This window comes from Euleptes europaea, chromosome 2, assembly GCF_029931775.1.
Source record: "Euleptes europaea isolate rEulEur1 chromosome 2, rEulEur1.hap1, whole genome shotgun sequence".
In the NCBI taxonomy this organism is placed as follows: domain Eukaryota; kingdom Metazoa; phylum Chordata; class Lepidosauria; order Squamata; family Sphaerodactylidae; genus Euleptes; species Euleptes europaea.
The window spans coordinates 139,562,553-139,584,341 of NC_079313.1; the positions used below are offsets into that span (position 1 = coordinate 139,562,553).

The 21,789-nt window shown below is 49.3% G+C and overlaps 1 protein-coding gene across 1 annotated transcript in view; it reads right to left on the bottom strand.

Annotated features, from left to right (window-relative positions):
• RPRD1B (regulation of nuclear pre-mRNA domain containing 1B) overlaps positions 1-21,789 on the bottom strand; it is a 52,362-nt gene that overhangs the window by 10,961 nt on the left and 19,612 nt on the right. The window contains exons 4-6 of the mRNA XM_056844210.1: positions 14,885-14,997; positions 4,499-4,625; positions 3,134-3,309 (exon numbers count right to left, since the gene is read on the bottom strand). Coding sequence (XP_056700188.1) covers positions 3,134-3,309; positions 4,499-4,625; positions 14,885-14,997 — 416 coding nt within the window. The remainder of the gene's footprint in view (positions 1-3,133; positions 3,310-4,498; positions 4,626-14,884; positions 14,998-21,789) is intronic.

A 21,789-nucleotide genomic window follows, 5' to 3' on the forward strand; every position in this document is an offset into this window, starting at 1 on the left:
GAAAAGCTGTTCTGTATCCATGGGGTATCAGCTGCCTTAAAAGGGAATGGCTGGATCTAAGCACTACCAAGTTAGCCAAACAGAAAGAAAGGACTAGACTGAAAAAAGGCAGCCTGCACAGCACTTCCATGACAGGCCAAACAAAATCAGACAAACTAAAAGCCACAATTCATCAGCTCAACTTAATCCAAGTTTACATCTTTCCTGATTCTCACATCAGTTAAACTTAATCCAAGTTTAGCTGAGGTGAGAGTAAGGGAAGATGTAAATGCACATGCCAAATTTCATGGTGATGTAAAGCGTGCATGCTAGGGAGAAGCAGAGAGAAAAAGAGGTGGCTAATACTGAATGCATGAAAGAAAGCAGTTACAAGTGGCTGCACAAATGCTTCGCTGTGGTTGACATACTAATGTGCCCCTCGTGAACTGAAGGCCATGAGAAAGATGGTCCTCAGAACAATATATGCCTCCCTGCATGGCAGGCCACATGAACATGTGAAGCTGCTTTACACTGAGTCAGACCCTTGTTCCATCAAAGTAGGTTTTGTCTACTCAGACCAGCAGCAGCTCTCCAGGGTCTCAGGTAGAGGTCTTTCACATCACCTACTTGCCTGGTCCCTTTAAATGAAGATGCCAGGGATTGAACTTGGGACCTTCTGCATGCCAAGCAGATGCTCTACCCCTGAGCCACAGCCCCTTCCCATTGCTATAGATTCTGCACCCAGAGAGATGACACCATTTCAACCGTTCTCCAATACTTTCCTCTTCCAGCATTGCTTGTGTGACAGATCACGGTAAAAGGGCTATTTCAGGATTCCTTGGGCAAATGCCCATGATAAGTAAACATTTGTGGAGTGGATGGACTCGCAGAATTTGCTTTAGCTGATGAGCGACAGGCCCTAGAGACTGCCGACATGACAGCCGCTGCATTCATCCAGAAACTGGGTGAAACATGCTCTGAAAGTCTGGAGCGCCCTGAAGGTACACAGTTGCTTACCCTTGTTTGATCAGAGCACTGCAGACGCTTGCTGATTTACCAGAACAAACCCAGCTCCAGCTGGCCAGAGGGGAGCCAGGTTTCTCTTCTCAGCTCACTTTATGACGCTCTTCCCAATGCGGGCAAGTTGATGGTTTTACAAGGTCAGGATACAACAAACGTGGCCACCTTCTTCTACTGCCCAGTCTCTCCCCCGCCCCCTCGACGTGTTGAGATGTTGCCATAAACAGAATGTTTTATTAGAAACTCATACAAAGAACCTTCTCACAAGAGGGCCTGAGAACACAGCTGTACTGGGCATTTACTATCCTCCTAATTATGGGCTAATAAAATCAGCAGGAGAGAATTTGGGAGGGGGGAGGGATAGAGGAGGGAAGGCAGCCAGCAGTTCTTCCTGCACAAGCTTGCCTTTCTCAGAAAATAACAGACCCTGCCTTATTCATGCCAGGAGACTTGAATGTCTTGGGCAGCTTCATTAGGGAGCCTGAAAGTCCAACCTGCCCCTCGCTCACTTCTATTTGAGCTGCCCAGTTGTGGGGTGGCACCAGGCATCGTAGCTCCATGAACCAAAAAGGCCTCCCCGATGGAGCGAGAACTCCCCCCCCCCCCCGGCAACTGCCCTTAAACTCAGCAGGGAGGGCAGAACGAACTGCAGCTCCAGTCACTGCTTCGGCAAAGAAGAGTAGCCCCAGCTGAGCCTACGCTTGTGCCCGTAAGGACAACTTTGAGGAATCATAGAATTGGAAGGGACCACCAGGGTCATCTAGTTCTACCCTCTGCACATTGCAGGAAATTCACAACTACCTCCCCCTCCACAACCCCAGTGACCCCTTACATGCCCAGAAGATGCCCAACATGCCCTTCCTTCTCATGATCTGCCTAAGGTCATAGAATCAGCACTGCTGTCAGATGGCCATGTAACCTCTGCTTAAAAATCTCCATGGAAGGAGAGCTTACTAACTCCCGAGGAAGCTTGTTCCACTGAGGAACAACTCTGTTAGAAAATTCTTCCTAATGTCTAGACGGAAACGTTTTTGATTTAATTTCAACCCGTTGGTTCTGGTCTGACCTTCTGGGGCAACAGAAAACAACTCGGCACCATACTCCATATGACAGACCTTCAAGTACCTGAAGATGGTTCTCATATCTCCTCCCAGTCTTCTCCTCTTCAGGCTAAACATACCCAGCTCCTTCAACCTTTCCTCATAGGACTTGGTCTCCAGACCCCTCACCATCTTTGTTGCTCTACTCCCCACACCTCCAGTGACCCTACTCCATGCCCGGAAGAAGGCCAAGGTGCCCTGCCTCTCATGATCTGGCTTCTTTAAACAACAAAATACTTCTTCAAACAACAAAACTGTGTAATTTGCAGCCAGAGGATGTAGTGATGGCCATAGACAGCTCAAAGGGGATTAGACAGATACACAGAGGAGGGGTCTATCAGTGGCTACTAGCCATGGTGACTAAAGGGTACCTCCACATTCAGAGGCCGTCAACCTCAGAATACCAGTGCCAGGAGGCAGCATCAGAGGAAGGCCTCGGCCTCTATGCCCTGTTGTTCAATCTCCAGAGGAACTGGCTGGCCGCTGTGTGAGACGGGAGGCTGGACTAGATGATCCAGCAGGGGGTCTCCTTCTGTTGTAATTTTATTTTGGCAATTAACTCATTAACAGTCTTTTCTGCTTCTGTATGGCTTTGTGGGATGTGATAAAGACTGGCTAGCGGACCAAACATGCAGAAAGGAGCTGCTCAGTTAGTGAGAACTGCCAGGGCTCCAGTTAAACCGGTAAGTTGGCAGCCCCAGAACAAGTGGGCAGCTGAGTCAGCCGAGCGAGGCACAGGCAACAGCAGATCATGCGCATAAAGAAAGCATTACAAGTTACCGCTTTTAAGAATGGGAGCACTACAGGGAGAACGACACGGACTGAACATCAGAAGATCTCTCTGGGAGGTTGAAAAGGGTCTTTTCAAAAAAGCTTCTGGAATCCCTCCTTCCAAAAGAACAATCATTTTTCAGCAAGCTGGCACTGCTTGACACAGAAGCAAACGTTCACGTTCAGAAGAAGCCAAGGTTGACCCAAGAAGCTCACACCTCTCGAGAAGGGCCACTTTAGACACACGACTGAGCAAAACTCACTTCCAGCTTCTTCTCCTTCTCCGTCAGCACGTCCTTCTGGTTCTGGGTGTACTCAATCAACATGCGCGCCAGCTGGCGCCGGTCTTCCAGCTCTGCTGCCAGCCGCCCATTGTACTCTGCCAGCAGCAAACACGCTTCGTCCACAGTCTTCGAAAGGCGCTCGGCTGCCTCTTTGTCTGTGTGCAAAAGGGGCAAATAATGTACATCGGCTCCTTTCAAAACCCTCTCCACTGCTGGCAAAAGGCCGCTCCCCGGCAGCCAGTCTATGGGAAACCCAAACCCAGAGAGGTTTTGTGCACCTTCAGCAAATGAATGCGTGGTTTTCAAAACAGAGGCTCAGCCCGGGCATGCCCCCCCCCCATCACTACAACTGCAGCTGACCTTCCGTTTTGTTCTGGAGAGTCAAGCAAATCGGGGGGCTAGACCGTGTGAAAGCTGCCGAGTTTAAACCGGAGCTGCTCAGACTGCAGAGACAGGGGACCTCCTACTGAGCGGTTTGCTGCAATGCAATACCTCCCTGCCCCCAGTTGCCCACCAGCTCCTTCCATCATGGTGGCAAAATGAGCAAGTCCCACTATTAGAAGCCCCAACTGAACACTCCTGAAGCCGCCCCGGCCTGAGGTTTTCCTCCGTTTCAGCCACTCCACTTGTGTACTCCTTTGTTTCCACATAACACCACCCCCCATTCCTGCACAACTTGTGTACAGCTAAGAACTGCCCACGTTCTGTGCTGGGTTCCCAAGACTGTAGCCACTCCTGCCTTGAGCTAAGAGGAAAGGTGAAACATAAATGTTTTAACAAATAAATGCCTGATATGCTTGGCCAAGCCTCTCCCTACCCCCCACCCATCAATGCAAGTTGAGCACAGACAGCCCCTTCCCTCCACTGCAAGACACTTTCTTAATAAAGCTTGGCCAGACTTCATAAAGAATGACTGAGATGGTGGAAATTAACGGGTCCAAGGAGAAAAAGCCGGCAATTGTCTCCTGGGTTCAAAGTTAAGTGATGTATGTGAATCTGGGTTGGAGGAGGAGGACAGCCGACACACAGACGCAGCCATCCACTGCCTTGAAGAGCACCTGAAATGTCCCCACCACATCAACGACAGTGCTTCCAATGACAACAACAGACCTGACTCGGGCAGGGCTGCCAGGTGGTACCTAAGCCCTATCTGGGCAAAAGGTGGAAGAGAAATACCAAAGGGAGAAAAAGGCTGGCTCATCTTGAGTCACCCAGAAAGGGGGGGGGGAAGGACCTTAAATTTAATTAAGCCAAACAGATGTCTACCTGAGTACCCCACTCCATGACCAGAAGAGGGGGGGTTGGTAGCTCACATCATTCATTGCTGGTACTTCCGATTCTCACCTGTAATTTTCTCTAACAGGGAAACATCCTGAACCTCTTGGGGAAGAGAGGCTATCTTCTGCCGCACTGTGGCATCTCCAGATGCTGCGTTTTCCAGATCTTGTAGGGATTTGATCAAGTCTTCAGTCTACACAGCAGAGAAACGAGAGACAGCCACGATCAATTGCTTCCGAACCTAACAGCCACCACAATCCTTCCTATGCATAGGACTGCTAGTACCCCATTTCCAATGCTCAGTTATGCAAGTCCTGACCAGTGGTAGAGTGGCTCAGTAGTAAAGCATTTGCTTGGCATGCAGAAGGTCTCAGGTTCAATCCCCAGCATCCCCAGTTAAAGGGACTAGGCAGGTAGGTGATGTGAAAGACCTTTCTCTGCCCAAGACCCTGGAGAGCTGCTGCCAGTCTGAGTAGACAATACTGACTTCGATGGACCAAGGGTCTGATTCAGTAGAAGGCAGCTTCATGTGTGCATGACCAACCAAAGTTCAATTATACGTATATATACTTTTGGCATTTTTGATGCTCCTACCATTATTTTTTAGACCTCTGATACTGTGTTTCCTCCTTTTTTGGTCACTGTAAGAGAGGACCTATATTTTGCTTCTGAACCTGTGTCAGGTGCATGGAAACAGCAACAAAGACTGTATCCGGAGCTGGCCCAATGAAGACAAGGAAGCTTCAGACAGGGACACCATTTAGCTGTCCATTTTTATCCGCTGTTCCTCCAACGAACTCAGGACTACACACACAGCGCCACCACCCCAATTTGTCCTCACAGCCCTGAGAGGCGGTTTAGCCTGATAGTGACTGGCCCAAGGTCACCTGCTGAGTGTCGCAGCCGAGTGGGAACATGAGCCTGGGCCTGCCGGGTTCTAGCCAGACACTTTTACCGCAACAACACAACGGGGCACTGACTTTTGAAGACTGCCTTCAGAAAGTTCTGAAACTGCTTGCTGGTGAACGAGCTGTAGAGAATGGACAATACACCCCTCCCATGAAGCAGTCAACTAACCAGTTCTCCCACCAAGACTCAAAGTTGGTTAAGGGAAGAGTCTAGAGAAGCCCACCCTCTTCTTGGGGGTGGATTCCCCCCTCACCATCTACATGGTCTTGGAACTTGTCCTTTCTACCAACACAGAGGAGAAGAGGAGTTGGTTTTTATACCCCGCTTTTCTCTACCTTTAAGGAGTCTCAAAGTGGCTTACAATCGCCTTCTCTTCCCCTCCCTACAACAGACACCCTGTAACGTAGGTGGGACTGGGAGAGTTCAGAGAGAACTGTGACTGGCTCAAGGTCACTCAGCAGGCTTCGTGTGAAGGAGCAGGGAATTGAACCTGGTTCTCCAGATTAGAGCCTGCCGCTCATGTAGAGGAGCGGGGAAACAAACCTAGTTCACTGGATTGGACTCTACCACTCATGTGGAGGAGTGGGAAAACAAACCTGGTTCATCAGATTAGAGTCAGCTGCTCATGTGGAGGAGTGGGGAATCAAACCCAGTTCTCTAGATTAGTGCCTGCCACTCTTAACCACTACCCCACACTGGCTCTTGGAATTCAGACCTCAACTTGCAGAATTTGCTGAAGAGGTTTATGTTTTTATAAAGGTAAGAGCTCCTCTGACCAACTGGTTAATCTCTTCTCAGGCAGCAGCTAAACACACCCTTTGTAGCCACAATAAGCAGCGCCTGCAATCCCCGAGCTACGAATGGGTTCTTTGGAGCACACTGCAGATCAAGGGAGATGAGAGCGCAGCACACACACTGTCAGTTTTCAGGCAGCAATTTTGACTACACAGAAGAGTGCCCGGGGAAAAAAAGAAGAGACAGGAATCAAAGAGATCAGTTACTGCCAAAGTGGTCTAGTTACTGCAGTATTTCAAAGGCACCAGTGAGTAAAATGATTTAATAAGAATTTTTATCCGCCACCTTTGCCCACGGTGCCCACAGCACCTGAAGCAGCTCACCAGAACAAAAAAGTACCCAAAACAATCCTAATTACGCAAAACAGTAATAACAAGATCTGAAAGCTTTCGCTGGAAAAAAAAGTGAAACCCCTTTCATCTTGGCTCAACCGTGTACACAGAATAGCTTTGAGTAGAAACATCCTAACAATCATTTTAATTGCTGTGCTTCTGTTTTGTACGCTTTCTTTTTTAATTTTTTTAATGATGTGTGTTTCTTGGGGAGGGCGATTTTAATGGTTTTTAAACGGAACCTTGGCTTACCTGTGAGGGTTCCTTCTTCTCTGGGAGAAGAGGACATCTTCGGCAGCGGGTTTTGTCGCTCCTATGCTCAGGGAGGCAAAATCTAAAAATTTTTAACTTCAACTTCCTGTTCCCTGTGCTAGGACTGCCCTCTGACTGCCCGTTCGAGGACTTCCCAAGCATGGTAAGACAGGAACAACCCAAAACTATAACAGAAACTTGAAACAACTATAGTATAGAAACACAGTTAGTAACCAAAGTAGACAATACTGGAAACAGGTGGTAGGAATCTTCCGGTTCCCTTTGGTACTTGAATGTACTCTTGATCGTCTGATTCTGCAGCAACTCTTCACCCTGGGAGGGCAAGATGTCCTCTTCTCCCAGAGAAGAAGGAACCCTCACAGGCAAGCCAAGGTTCCGTTCTCTCTCTGGGTTCAGAGGACATCTTTAGCAGTGGGATCTTCTAAAGCTGTCCCTTCTGGGTGGGATTAGTCATCAGTCACTACGTGCTGCAGGACTCTCCTCCCAAAGGCAGCATCGGAAGAAGAGTAGGAATTGATTTTGTAGTGTCTTACAAAAGTAGAAAGACTAGACCACGTCACAGCCCTGCAGATTTCTTCGACTGAAGCCTGTTTATCGAAGGCTGCTGATGTAGCTGCGCTATGGACGGAATGTGCCATGATTCCTGCAGGGACTTGAACATTGCACTTTTGGTAGCATAGGTGAATGCATTGTCTGATACAGCTGCTAATGGCAGAGTTAGTCATCTTACATCCCTTGTTGGGAGGAGAGATGGAAACGAACAAAGATTCCAATCTATGAAAAGACTCAGTTCTTTTTAGGTAAGTTCAAACAGCTCTCTTCAGGTCCAGAGTGTGCCAATTCCTTTCCCTTGGATGGGATGGATGAGGGAAGAAGGATGGGAGGTGGAGCTCCTTTGGCCGATGGAACTTCGAACTGACCTTCGGCATGAAGGTCGGATCCGGACAGAGGACCACCTTGTCCGTGTGGAAGATGCATAGGCTCTTTCTGGACGAGAGGGCTCCCAACGCGATACCCTTCTCGCAGAAGTCACCGCCGTAAGAAAGAGGACCCTCATCTGCAGAAACTGCAGGTGAACCTCTCTCAAGGATTCGAACAGAGCCTTTGTTAGGGTGTTCAGTACAACATGAAGGTGCCACAAAGGGAACTTATGAGAGATGGTCGACACTCCCTTCAGGAAGGTGGATATGTGCAGGTGTCTGGTGGTGGGATGACGGTCCAGTTGGGGAATAACAGTGGCTATGGCTGCCACTTGTCGCCTTAAGGTGGAAGGCTTCAAATTCTGCAAAAGACCTTCTTGCAGGAAATCCAGTAAACCTGCCGTAGAAATAATCAGCGGGTCTAAGTGTTTCCTGCTGCACCAACGGACGAAGGCCTTCCATGTGAAGTTGAATATACGCTTGGTGGAATCTCTTCTTGCCTCCAGCATGGTAGATACCACCGAGGAGTAGCCCAAACTTAGCAGTCGTTGCCTCTCAAGCTCCAGACAGTCAGCCTTACCCACACTGGATCTGGGTGGATCACAGGACCCTGAAGGAGCAAGTTGTGAATCACAGGTAGCAGACACGGATCCTGGATTGATAACTCTCTCAGACGGAAACCATGGCCTGTGAGGCCAATGAGGGGCGATCAGGATGACATGTGCTTTCTCCTTCCGTATCTTCCACAGGACTTTCGGAATGATGGGAAGCAGAGGAAAAGTGTACACAAGTTCCCTTGGCCACAGTGTCTCCAAGGCATCTACTCCCTCCGCTCCTGGTTGAGCAAACCTCGAGAAGTACCCTGGGGTTTGTCTGTTCCTGGAAGAGGCAAAGAGATCCACTGTTGGATGACCAAACTTTTCCTCTATTTGAAGGAAGACTTCCTTCTTCAGCACCCACTCCCCCTCTTCCACTGTCTTGATGGCTTAGCCAGTCCGCCTGTGAGTTTAAGGTGCCATATATGTGTTCTGCCCTGAGGGAGGTGAGATGTTTTTCTGCCCAGAACAGAATGGCTACGGCTTCAGCGTGAAGGGAGGAGGAACGAGACCCTCCTTGTTTGTTTATATATGCCTTTGCGGAAGTGTTGTCCGTCCTGATGAGGATGTGTTGCTTCTCGATCAAAGGCTGGAACTTTATGAGCGCTTCCCAGATTGCTCTCAATTCCAATTTGTTTATCTGAAGGCGCTTTTCTGTCTGGTTCCACTGGCCCTGGGCTATATGATGGTGGAGGGTCACTCCCCAGCCTTCCAGGCTGGCATCCGTAAATATCTGGGCTGAGGTATTTTGGATATAGGATCGACCCTTGGATAGATTGGAGACCCTGGTCTACCACTGTAGGCTGTTCTTCACTTGGACAGGCAATGAAAGATGAATGTTCCTCTTCTGTGTTATTTGAAGTTGATAAGGCTTCAGGAACCACTGCAGCATGCGCATATGGAGCTGAGCCCACAGGACCGAATCTATGCAGGATACCATCAAGCCCTGTAGCCTGGCTAGGGTTGACAGTCCTGTTGATCTCGATGAGATGGAACTCCTTGTCAGGTTTGCTATGAGGAGAATCTAGTCTGGAGGTAGGAAGATCATACTTTGAGAGGTGTCTATGATCACCCCTAGGTGATGGATCGTCTATGACGGAGTGAGGTGGCTCTTGCCCCTGTTCAGCAAGAAGCAGTGCTGTTCCAGAGTCTGCAGGACAATGGCTGTGTGCTGAAGTGCCATTTGTTCCAAAGGGGCGCTCACCAGAATGTTGTTGAGGTAAGGAAAAATGTGTATGCCCTGCTCCCTGAGAAGGGCCACCAGGGTGACGAGAACTTTGTTGAACACCCTCGGAGCTGACAAAAGTCCGAATGGCAGGGCCCGAAATTGGTAGTAGCGTAGATTGTGGGTAAAGTAGAGAAATCTGCGATGCAAGTGGTGGTTTCAAACGCTGGCAAAGGACTGTAGCCTTCCCCCCACTGGGCAGTCTCTGTTTACCCTGTTTGTCGCCAAATCTGTTGGACTTGTCTGCCCCGTTTCTGGAATTGAGAACCCCTATTGAACCTGGGTCCCTTCCAGAGTTCCAGCTGCTTCTCCTTCCCTCTGGTCTGGGACGTGCCAGGGAATGGGATGCCCAAAAGGGACAAAAGGAGGAAGAGTAGGAGCCTTTCCCTTCCCTCTTAATGTATTTGGGAAATGCTTTTTTCTTAGTTTCAATCAAAATGTCGTCAAATTCTGAACCAAAAAGACGACTCCCTTCAAACAGGTAACCCAATAGGATGGACTTACATCTGAAGTCAGCAGACCAGGATCTAAGCCACAGGGCTCTCCTGGCAGCGGAGGCTGCTGCCATGGATCTAGCCGAAGATGACATGGAGTCTAGGGTAGCATTGGCCATAAAGTTTATGGCCTTTAAAAGCCTGCCGAGGCCATCCAGAGCTCTCGTTATCCTGTGGGACCAGGTCGATTAGCTTCCTAGCCCAAATAATACCTGCTCTGGCAAATAAGGCAGCCGTGACAGAGGCTTGAAAAGACATGGCTGCAGCCTTTTTATTGGCATAGTCTGCCTTCCTGTCAAGTGGGTCCTTGGTATTTCCTGCTCCATCCTCGGAGACCAGGCCGGGCAACTGTAGCCGGGCAACTGTAGATCTGCCACTGGGGCCTCCACTAATGGGGTCTGAAGTAGCTTCATGGCTCGAGGCTTTAATGAGTACAACCTCTTGATGGAAACAGGGAGCTGCTTATTAGAGAGTGGCTTCTCCCATTCTGCCCGCAGCAAGTCCTCAAAGTACTCTGGGAAGGAGACTGAGCGTGACTGATTCTTCAGACTGGCAAAGAACTCCTTGTTCCCCCTAAACTTAGTTTTGCTCTTATTGCCCCTGTCTCCTCATCTTTGTGAAGATCCAGGGCAGCCATAACCTTAACCAGTAAAGACTGGTAATCTTCCCCAGAAAACGGACGGGACTGGTGCTCTTGGTTCTAGGCCCCCTCTGTCTCCTCTTCCTCGGCTGAGGAAAATTCCCCCTCCTTCCTCTCTTCCTCTTTGGAAGAAGTGTATGTGTCTCTATTGGGGTTGGAGGGGAGCCTTCTTTGCCGCCTTGGTAGGCCAGGCATGGCTTTGGCCCTTGTGAGACAGTCTGCCCAGTGATTCAGAACGTACAGAGCCCCTAGTGGTGGAAGGGGAGGATGCCCTTGAGCTCGAGCGCTCTCTGAGAGAAGGGTCGCTGAGGTGGGCAAGTTCTTCTCATCCATTCGATCATGTTCCGTTCTTCTGCCCTCCCCACCGCCAAAACAGAAAAAGGGTCTTGTACGTTACTGCCACTTGTCCCTATAGCGGAGCCTCCGCTGGGGCCAGCAATACAAGAATCAACCTCCTCCTCACCCTCGTAACCCTCAAGGGCCGAACGGGGAGGCGCAGCAGCGCTTTGTTCTGGGTGTGCTTTCTTTGCGCCATTTTGCCCGCTGTCTGAATGCTGTTTCCTTTTGTTTGCTGCTGCTCTTGCAGCCGGCTGATTTCGTCATCTTTCTGTCTCACCTTCCCCTGCGGCTGAGCCGCTCTGTCTGGGGGAGAAAAGCTCAGCCACTTGTTCCTCGTCTCCCGATAGCAGCTCTTCAGCGGGCTGTTCTTTCCTGGCCGCCATTTCTCCTGGGGGAGGGGGAAATGGGAGGTTAAGGCTTGATGAGGACTCAACAAAAAGAAGACAGAGAGAGGGGATACTGCGGGAACTGGATGCAGGGACGGTAGGGATGGTAGATATATAGGGTCAGATAGTATAGGAGGTAAGAACAGGAAAGAAAATAAGACTTTGCTCTAGAGCTCAATCTACACTGCTACTCCCTCTGAGGCAGGAGGAGATCTGGTAGTCAGAGGGCGGTCCTAGCACAGCGGACAGGAAGGTGAAGTTAAAATTTTTTAGATCCTGCTTCCCTGAGCATAGGAGCGACAAAACCCACTGCTGAAGATGTCCTCTGAACCCAGAGAGAGAATGTGATTTTATTATGTATGTTTTAAACTGCTAGCTGCCTTGGTGGCCCTTTGTAAAGGCACGAAGGAGGGATTCAAATTTTGTAGATAAATAATAATACTTTGAAGACAAAATTAACATACTCTAGGAGTCTGAGAAACCCCTCTAAATATGTAGATAGTAAAGTGGCGCAGAGTGGTAAGCTGCAGTACTGCAGTCCAAGCTCTGCTCACGACCTGAGTTCGATCCTGACGGAAGTTAGGTTCATGTAGCCAGCTCAAGGTTGACTCAGCCTTCCATCCTTCCGAGGTCGGTAAAATGAGTACCCAGCTTGCTGGGGGTAAAGGGAAGATGACTGGTGAAGGCACTGGGCAAACCACCCCGTAAACAAAGTCTGCCTAGTAAACGTTGGGATGTGACATCACCCCATGGGTCAGGAATGACTCGGTGCTTGCACAGGAATCTTTACCTTTAAATAAGTAAATAAATGTTTTGCCATGGGAAGTACAGGGTGGAACTTATCTGACATATTAGAAAGATGACTTACTTTTTCCTGTGGTTTCTTTGGCATTTTACAATGCATTCCTAAGGAGAGTTACTTCAGTAAGCCTATTCGTCTTGTTTGTGGGCTTCCTAGAGGCACCTGGTTGGCCACTGTGTGAACAGACTGCTGGAAGATGGACCTTGGCCTGATCCAGCATGGCCTTTCTTATGTTCTTAAGGAGGCATACTCCATTTACTACTGGAAGGAGCAGATACCCATCTTGGCTGCTAGCCATTGACAGCCCCATCCTCCATGAATGTGTCCACTACACTTCTAAAGCTTTCCAACTTGGTGGCTATCAGCACATCCTGCGGCAGCAAGATCTACCAGTTAACTATACGCTGAGTGAAGAAGCACTTCCTTGGGTCTACTACTAGCTACCAGCCCAAGGCCCTGCACAAGGTCTCCCTCGAGATGAATGGCAGAGGCACCCGGCTGCACTGCCTTCTACTCAGTGTAAGCCAAGCTTGCTTACATTCTGAACGGAAGCTAATCAAGTTCTCCAGCAACAATTAACAACTTTTTAGTAAGCCGATACCCTTCTGGAGTTTATACAGGCACGTATGATCAAAAATGCCACAGAATAATCAAGTGTCACATGTGCCAGAACTGTCCACAGTGGTGCGTGTGCGAGAGAGAGACAGCATGTTCCTTTGCTTTGGTACTTGCTGTTCAGCAGTTTGAGTGCTTTGGAACACAGGTGGGACGGTGCTGCAGCAGTCATCTTCCTTGAGGGCTTCCTAGAGGCACCTGGTTGGCCACTGTGAGAACAGACGGCTGGCCTTGATGGACCTGGGTCTATAAACACCAGAAAAAAACCCTGAAACCAGCACCTCTGCCTTGCCTGCTCCCAAGTTCTACTCCTACAAGCCCAGCCCTCGCAAGTGTGGCCCTCCTCTAACTCTCCCCCACCCCCTCAAAAGAGTTCCAGTAACAAGGGGCCAGGCTGAGATAATCCTGACGTCAGCTACAACAGAACTGTAACAAAACTCTCCACTCCTACTTGTACCTGACAGAGGGAGTTTTGATTCTCAAGAGCTCACCCCCCAAAACATCTTGCTGGTCTCTAATGTGCTGAATAATGGGGGGGGGGTGTCAGGTACTAAATGTGCAAGGCAAACCATCTATTAACTGGTATCCAGCTTATGGCATGTAATTAAATTCAAGACTCACAATGTATTCGTGTATTTGTATACATGAAGATCAATTCAATAGTAACAAAGGTACGTATTACATTAGTTACTATTGAACTGATCTTCATATATACAAATACATGAATACACTGTGAGTCTTGAATATAATTTCATGCCATAAGCTGGGTACTAGTTGATAAACTGTTGGTCTTTAATGTTCCACCAGACTTAACGCTAGCTGTCCCACGAGATTTGAACCTCTTCTTAACCCTACCAGAGCCTGACCACCCCCACACACACAGTCAGAAGTAGGGTTGCAGGATGGACTCGCCAACGAAGATGAGCCCCCTCAGACCTGGCAGAGATTTCTTCCGCAGAGCATCCTTCCTTGGGCCCTCCCTCCCTCCCTGTGTCTAATGGCAAAAAAAGGGCCCATTTGTGTAATGGCAAATAATGGCCCATCCGCCTCCACAGCTCAAAACAGGGAGCCCACCAGACCCTGGGTTGCACAGTGAAATTGTGGCCTGAGCACAGAAGAGGCCCCCAGAGGATAGCCAGCTGCCGGAGTCCTTTGATGAGAAAGGATGCCATGTTCAGCGGAGATACACAGCGAGGGGATAACAGCCTCACTTCACACCAGCGCAGAGGCCCCGGAAGGCCCTGAGCAGCCGGAGCTCTTGAGACACACCAGCCGCACTGCAGTGGCAACTTCCCCCTGGATCCAGCTCAGAACCCCCTCGGCCTTCAGCCCTTCTTCCCTCCAGGGAAGCCCCAAGACAAGAGCCCTGCCGCTTCCTCACTTCTCGGGCTACCCCCGTAGAAGGGAACTGGGGTTAACTCCCACCCTTTCAGACCAGCTACTGGGCCTTTGGATCTTGATTAACCCTTCCCTGCCTAGGTCCCTGAGGCATTCCTAGCCGGACAATCCCGAGCCAGGACCTCCACTATTTCCCAGACACACATGGAGCTGTCAGCCACATGAACGCACGAGGCTGCCTTCGACTGCATCAGACACTTGGTCCACAGAGACCAATCTTGCCTATTCAGACTGGCAGCAGCTCTCCAGGGTCTCAGGCAGAGGTCTTTCACACCACCTGCTACATCATCTTTTCCAGGGGAGATGTCAGGGATTGAAGCTCATCCCTTCTGCACGCCAAGCACGTGCACTGCCTTCGAGCCACAGCCCAGACACACCTGCTCTGCCAAAATCCACATTGTTATGCCAAAACTCCACTCTTACACCAAGCTGCTGTACAGAAGATCTTTTCTTTTGGCCCAAAGAACAGGCAGCCATATTGCTTCTCAGGGCAGCAAAGTGAAAGTTAACGGACTTCCTGGACTTTTCTGTTAGTCATGGAAATGCAATGGTACCATGCTGGGTGCAATAAATTTGGTTTTGGAGAAGTTTGTGGTTCTTCAACAGTTGACGGAAATAAATTATGACGCTAGTGCAATATTGCACTTGGTTAATGGCTCCACCTGGTGGCTACATCTCAGCAAGAGAGAGCTCTTGGACACCTCCCGCCCGTTCCCTTCCAGACGTACCAGAAGGGGCCCAGGGTTGGCATCTTGTGGGGAGTAGCTCCCTGGGTAATCGTCGTCTTCCTCCTCTTGTATCTGCTGAAACGTTCGCTTCAAGGACTTCTTCTCCTCTGTAACTGAGAAGAGACAGACAGCTACATTCAAACCGAGACAAGCGACAGATTTCTACACCCCCTCTTGTATAACATCAATGGTGCCAGGGAACTGATTCGTCTTCTGTGCAGGACTCGTGCCTCTGAGCAAGATCGTACATTTCTTTTTCTTTTTAAAACCAGCCCTCCAGAGATGCACCCTGGGCCACCTTCATGTACCTGAATCAGGTGGAGAGGCTGAGCTGCCTCCGAGCTCTTTGAAAAGGAGGGAAACCTCTGTGCTCGAGTTCCTCATTTCAATTCTGCACCAACAAAAACTGCATCTAGTGTTTGTGTTTAAAGGAGTAAAGGCCCTGCCTGACAAGTACCATTATGTGCCCCCCTCCCAACATAAGACACTTGTCCCATGTGCATTTCCTATACAAGATTCAGCACCACAGCTGCTCTTCGGGGCAGCAGTGGAAGTCCAGCTCCACAACTCCCACATGAGCACGCATGAAGCTGCCTTCTCCTCAGACCCCTGGTCCATCAAGGTCCGTATTGTCTACTCAGATGGAAGCAGCTTTCCAGGGTCTCAGGCAGAGGTCTTTCACATCACCTGCTGCCTGGTCCTTTTAAGTGAAGATGTCAGGAATGGAACCTGGGGCCTTCTGCATGCCAAACAGAGATTCTACCACAGAGTCACAGACTTTCCCATAGCACAGTGTTTCATATATGAACACACATCAAATTGCCTTATACAGAATCAGATCCTTGGTTCATCAAGGTCACTACTGTCTACTCAAACTGGCAGCAGCTCTCCAGGGTCTCAGCTAACGGTCTTCCACATCATCTACTAGGTAAAGGTCCCCTGTGCAAGCACCGGGTCATTCCTGACCCATGGGGTGACGTCACATCCCGACGTTTTCTAGGCAGACTTTGTTTACGGGGTGGTTTGCCATGCCTTCCCCAGCCATCTTCGCTTTACCCCCAGCAAGCTGGGTACTCATTTTACCGACCTCGGAAGGATGGAAGGCTGAGTCAACCTCAAGCCGGCTACCTGAAACCAACTTCCGTCGGGATCAAACTCAGATCGTGAGCAGAGTTTGGACTGCAGTACTGCAGCTTTACCACTGCGCCTGGTCCTTTTTAACTTGAGATGTTAGGGATTGAACCTGGGATCTTCTGCAATGCCAAACAGGTGCTCTGCCAATAAGCCATGGCCCACCAATTCATTACAACAGAATCTGAGCCAGAAATTTTCTGGCAGGAATTAAGTCTCACTGGGCGTGTCCTCCCACTGTGTCTCAGCTCCTGGGAGGCAGTTCAGAATTTCCTGCATTGTGCAGAGGGTCGGACTAGATGACCCTGGTGGTCCCTTCCAACTCTATGATTCTATGATTTGGAGGAAAGCACAAGAACAGGTGTAAATAGGGCTGATTAGCATGCTGTTAGGCCACTGTGTCATGCGAAAAGTCACCAGCCCAAGACACTGCTGACTTCTCCTCTAATCAGGAAGAGACCTTTTGGCTCACAGCAAACTGCCTGGTCCCCACTGGAGCAGTAGGAGGACTTGTGCACAGACAGGCTAAAGGGCTTGCTGGACTTCATCACCACAGCCAGCACTAACCCATTACTGTCCTTCATCACCTGGAGAGGTGACTCAAACATTTTCTAAATGATGACTCTCCACACCAGCTTCACATGTGGGTCACCAATACCTCACACCCTTATCCGAGAATGAAGAGTTTTCCCAACAAGCTTTGTCTGCTATATAGATCCCTTCGCTTTATAACACTAATGGGTAAAATATGCTACTTTTACAAAATAAAATTTTGCTACACACTATCAACTAAACACTATATTTCTTCTAATAGCCACCAGGCAGAAGTTGGCTTCTCACAAAAGGAGCAATGGAGCAAGTTAAGCTAATCCTGGGAGAAGGACCATTATTCACAGGTAATGGAAAGGAAGGAATGAGTAAACGTGCATCAATAAACCAATGGCAGAAAGCGAGCGGTTGGGGCTCTTCTCTCCCCCTCCCCATGCAGCTGCCTTCTCCCAGTCTCACTGTACCTGATTTTGCCAGGGGCGGGGTGGGTGGGGGGAGGGGGGAGGACAACTGCAAATGATCTGACCACAATATAAGAGGGGAGGAAGGGTTGGCATTCCAGAACCGTAACAGGCCTGAATTAAGAGGTGAGTGTTTGTGTAAGAGTGACAGAAACCCCAAAGCTCAAGTGTCTGAGACCCCTGGAGGGGTTATATTAGAATGAGCCATTCACTTCCATTCCACACTGAACTATCCTGGAAGACTTAATCCCTTTTGGACAATAAACAATCCAGTTTGGACCAGACCACCTGTTTGTCATGAAGGTTCAGAGCCATTACCAGGTGCTTGATGGAAGTGGGAATATATATTCTTACAGCTCTGATTGGCAACAGCACCCTCTGGCAACAGAGATGGGGCTTTGCATGGAATTCACTAAATCAGCTTGTCACTGTTAGGAAGGAGGCTGGCTTAAGTCCAGTTCCATTGACCACAAGTATCTGGACATTTGGGATTGTCTCGTCTTTGGTCTTCAGCAGAAAGTGAGTCTACAAGTGGCTGGGTAGGAGATAACAGCTCCTTCAACTTCTTTACTGCTAGGAACTCTGCACATGCTCTGAAGAACCTGCTGCAGTTTTTCGCTTAGTTCAACTGTACTGATTTTCATTTAAACCTCTCTGTGCTGTTGTACCTTCCCTGTATTTTGTTTTTTGCCCTTTTTCTACCACTTTTTTTGAATCCAATCACCCTTTCCCTTTTTTTTCTTCCTCTTTTCTAATAAAACTTTTATTAAGACATTGTTTGGCTTCACTTAGTACAGCGGTTCTCAACCTGTGGGTTGTGACCCCTTTGGGGGTCGAATGGCCCTTTCACAGGGGTCACCTAAGACCAGGGGTCGGCAAACCGCTCTTTGGCCCCTCGAGTGCAGGCACGCGCAAGGGTGTCGGTCGACTCGAGACGAATGCCGGTCGAGATGGGGGGGACGAGACGAATACCAGCACAGCAGTACCGAAAGGTTTCTGAAAGGGGGCGGGAGAGAGTCTGCGCAGGAGGCGCTAGCGTGTCGAAGGAGCAACCGCGTGCTGCTGATGCTGGCGGGCCTGCTTTGGGGAGCGCCAGAGCTGGAGCCGCGCTGAACCGCCCGCCGCTCTGGCGCCTCCCTCTCCCAGAGTGCTCCCCCCTCCACTCGCCAGCTGATGGGCAGGCTGTTTGGCCTCTCCTCGGGGACCCGGCTGGCTGGCCAGCCTGGGGGCCAAGGAACGTCGCGGCCGCTGTGGCGCTCTGTTGGCCGGGCGTGGTCCACCCGGGCCGGTTCTCCTGCTCGCCAGCTGACGAGCGGGCCTGTCAGCGGTTGTATGGGCTTCTGGCCCGCCCGCCCCCGGACGCTGGGAGGAGGCTCTAGCCGGCTGCCGTTCGCCGCCTCTCCCGACTGCTTTCCCGGTGAGTGGAGGCTTGAGGGCTCTTCCCTCTTCCCCTGCCTGGGGCGCTGGGGTCAGGGTTGGTCCTGGGCCCGGGAGTCAAGGCGGGAGGGCGACCTGGGACAGGGGGTTATTGGCCATTTATGAATGGGAGGTTTTGCCTTGGATTTGCCACTCAGATGCACATTTTCCCCAGCCAAATTCTCCAAACTCTGCATGGGGGAGGGGGTTATTGGCCATTTATGAATGGGAGGTTTTGCCTTGGATTTGCCACTCAGATGCACATTTTCCCCATCCTGCATGGGGATGGTTATTGGCCATTTATGAATGGGAGGTTTTGCCTTGGATTTGCCACTCAGATGCACATTTTCCCCATCCTGCATGGGGATGGTTATTGGCCATTTATGAATGGGAGGTTTTGCCTTGGATTTGCCACTCAGATGCACATTTTCCCCATCCAGATTCTCAAAACTCAACAATAAGCCCCCTGCAGAGTTTTGAAAATGCAGATGGGGAAAATGTGCATCTAGAGAGCAGCAAATCCAAGGCAAAACCTCCCGTGAATGAATGGTTAAAAGGCGTTGAGGAAAGGGGGGGATGAATGATCCAAGTCAGCGTATTATTAAGTTTAGTAAGTTAATAAACAGTGTACCTGTAAAATTACAGGTATGAACTAGCAACGAAAATAATTTTATGGTTGAGGGTCACCACAACATGAGGAACTGTATTAAAGGGTCGCGGCATTAGGAAGGTTGAGAACCACTGACTTAGTACAATTTATTTCACTGGAGTATTTCTCTTAACCTTTTCCCCATGAGCTAGAGTGCACTGGTACGACACAGGTGATTACAAAGTATTTTCTAGGGTTTCTACCGTCACTTTATTATTGCTCTAGCACTGTGCTGGAAGAGGACCTTCTCACTGAGTCAGCCTAGAACTCCTCAGGAGGTACCTGAGGGGTGGTGGCAGGTTACCAGTGTGTTTTCTGGGGAACCCTTGGTCTAAGGGAGTTTTTCAGCAAGAAATGAAACCATCGTTCTCTTCCTACCATAACCACGAGTCTCATCAGAAGGGTTGCACTGCCCAAAGGGAGCATTTTTCAATTTACTGATTTATCCCAAAGGGCCTTCAGGCAACTGGCAGCCCTACAAGGTTGCTAAGGGTTTAGGTCAGTTAATTAAATGTTCTTGGACTTCTTGTACCTTGAAGGGTGGCAGGACCAATAAAGCAAGGTGAACAGCAGGCAATTTCTCTCTTTTGCGTTCCCTCCATCCTGAAGAGGTGCAACTCAACGGAGAGCCAGTGGTGCAGTGGTTAAGAGCGGTGGACTCTAATCTGGTGAACCGAGTTGGTTTCCCCACTCCTACACATGAAGCCAGCTGGGTGACCTTGGGCAGGTCACAGTTCTCTTAGAGCTCTCTCAGCCCCACCTACCTCACAGGTTGTCTGTTGTGGGAGGGGAAGGGAAAGTGATTGTAAGCCGGTCTGAGTCTCCCTTACATGGTAGAGAAAGTCGGCATATAAAAACCAACTCTTTTTCTTCTTCAAAAAGGTTGCTTCAAATATTTTAAACACCGGCAGGCTCAAATACAAAGGAACTCATTCTACCAAATGCACACCTAAAACGGATCTATTTTATTAATGTGCAGTGAGTTGAAATTCTGCCACTTTAAACTCAACTGCCAGCCCTGCAGAAAGAATGGTTTTCCTGGGGTTGCATAATGCCAAGGGAAGCCTTGCCTGTGCACACGAGTGCATTCAAGTGGGAAGCACTCACCACAGAGGACTCCTTGGCAATTCTGCAACTCTTCACTAAGCCTTCTGGAAACCACCAAGAGCCACCAGATGGCCACTAAGCAGGCAGCAGCTCCGGCGACAGGAGCTGGAAAGAAATCCACACTCCGCCTTCCCAGTTTGTGTTGATTCCATCTTAATCCTCCCAAACACCCGATGAATGCCAGAAGCTGTTTTACTAGAACCACCATCTGCTTATAGAAAAATGTTCACTCCTTCCCAACAACACTGTGCAGGTAGCAGGAGCACTAGAAATACGTGGCTATCTTATGTAGTGTTTGTGGTACATTCCAGAGGAAGGTGAGCCGAAAACGAACTAATGCCACAAAACACTTGGAAGCTAAGTAGAAAGGGGGCAGGGTGTTGGTGGTAAAAATGCATTATATTGCAAAATACTGGCAAATGAACTATCATCTAGGAAGATAATTCACAGTGGGTAGCCGTGTTAGTCTGTCTGCAGTAGAAGAAAAGAGCAAGAGTCCAGTAGCACCTTAAAGACTAACAAAAATATTTTCTGGCAGGGTATGAGCTTTCATGAGCCACAGCTCACTTCTTCAGCTAGGAAGTCATTAAATGGAATCTCATTTTTGGGTCCCCACTGAGAAGAAAAGCAGGTTATAATTATCAAAATAAAATTTTAAAATCTCAGCTGCCAATCCACTAGGTGGCCTTAGCCAGCCACAGCCACTAAACTTTAATCTCCAATATGGGGACCCTAACATTGTCCTACCTTTCAGGGCTGTTTGAAGGATTGCTACTTTAGGGTCAGGAAGCAACATTCCTCCAGGCCAGATTGGCCAGGGATCCTGGAGGGTTTTTGTTGCCATCTTCTGGGCATGGAGTAGGAGTCACTGCCGGTGTGGGGGAAGGTAGTTGTGAATTTAATGCAATTGTGTAGAAGGTTGGACTAGTTGAGCCTGGAGGTCCCTTCCAACTCTATTACTGTGACAATGTACGTGACACACTTTGAACACTGAATTGTTTTAGTACAAGTCTGAGCATTCTCAAAACAATGAGGGTCTAGAAGTACACCATACCTATTCTAAAATTGTCTCAATCCCATACTTGTTAGTTCATCACAGCAAAGAACTCCACACTGAAGACAGAGCAGGTCCCTTCTGAGTCTCCCAATCTTCAGGCAGCCCATTTTAATGCCCACGGATGCCCTGCTGCCAGGTCAAAGGCATAACCTCTGAGGTCTCTCCCAACAACTGCTTGCAATGCAAGTATCTCCTACGGCTGGAAGGAAGCATCACTGAAAGCGTCAGCTCATTTCAAACTTAAGGGCCTCCTGAACACATGAACACATGAAGCTGCCTTATACTGAATCAGACCCTTGGTTCATCAAAGTCAGTACTGTCTACTCAGACCACCAGCAGCTCTCCAGGGTCTCAGGCAGAGGTCTTTCACATCACCTACCTGCCTAGTCCCTTAACTGGAGATGCCGGGGATTGAACCTGGGATCTTCTGCATGCCAAGCAGATGCTATGCCACTGAGCCACAGCTCCTCCCTGGCTTGAATACTGGCAAACACCACACTATAAGCATTGCGGGCTGTGCCGAAAACCAAATCAT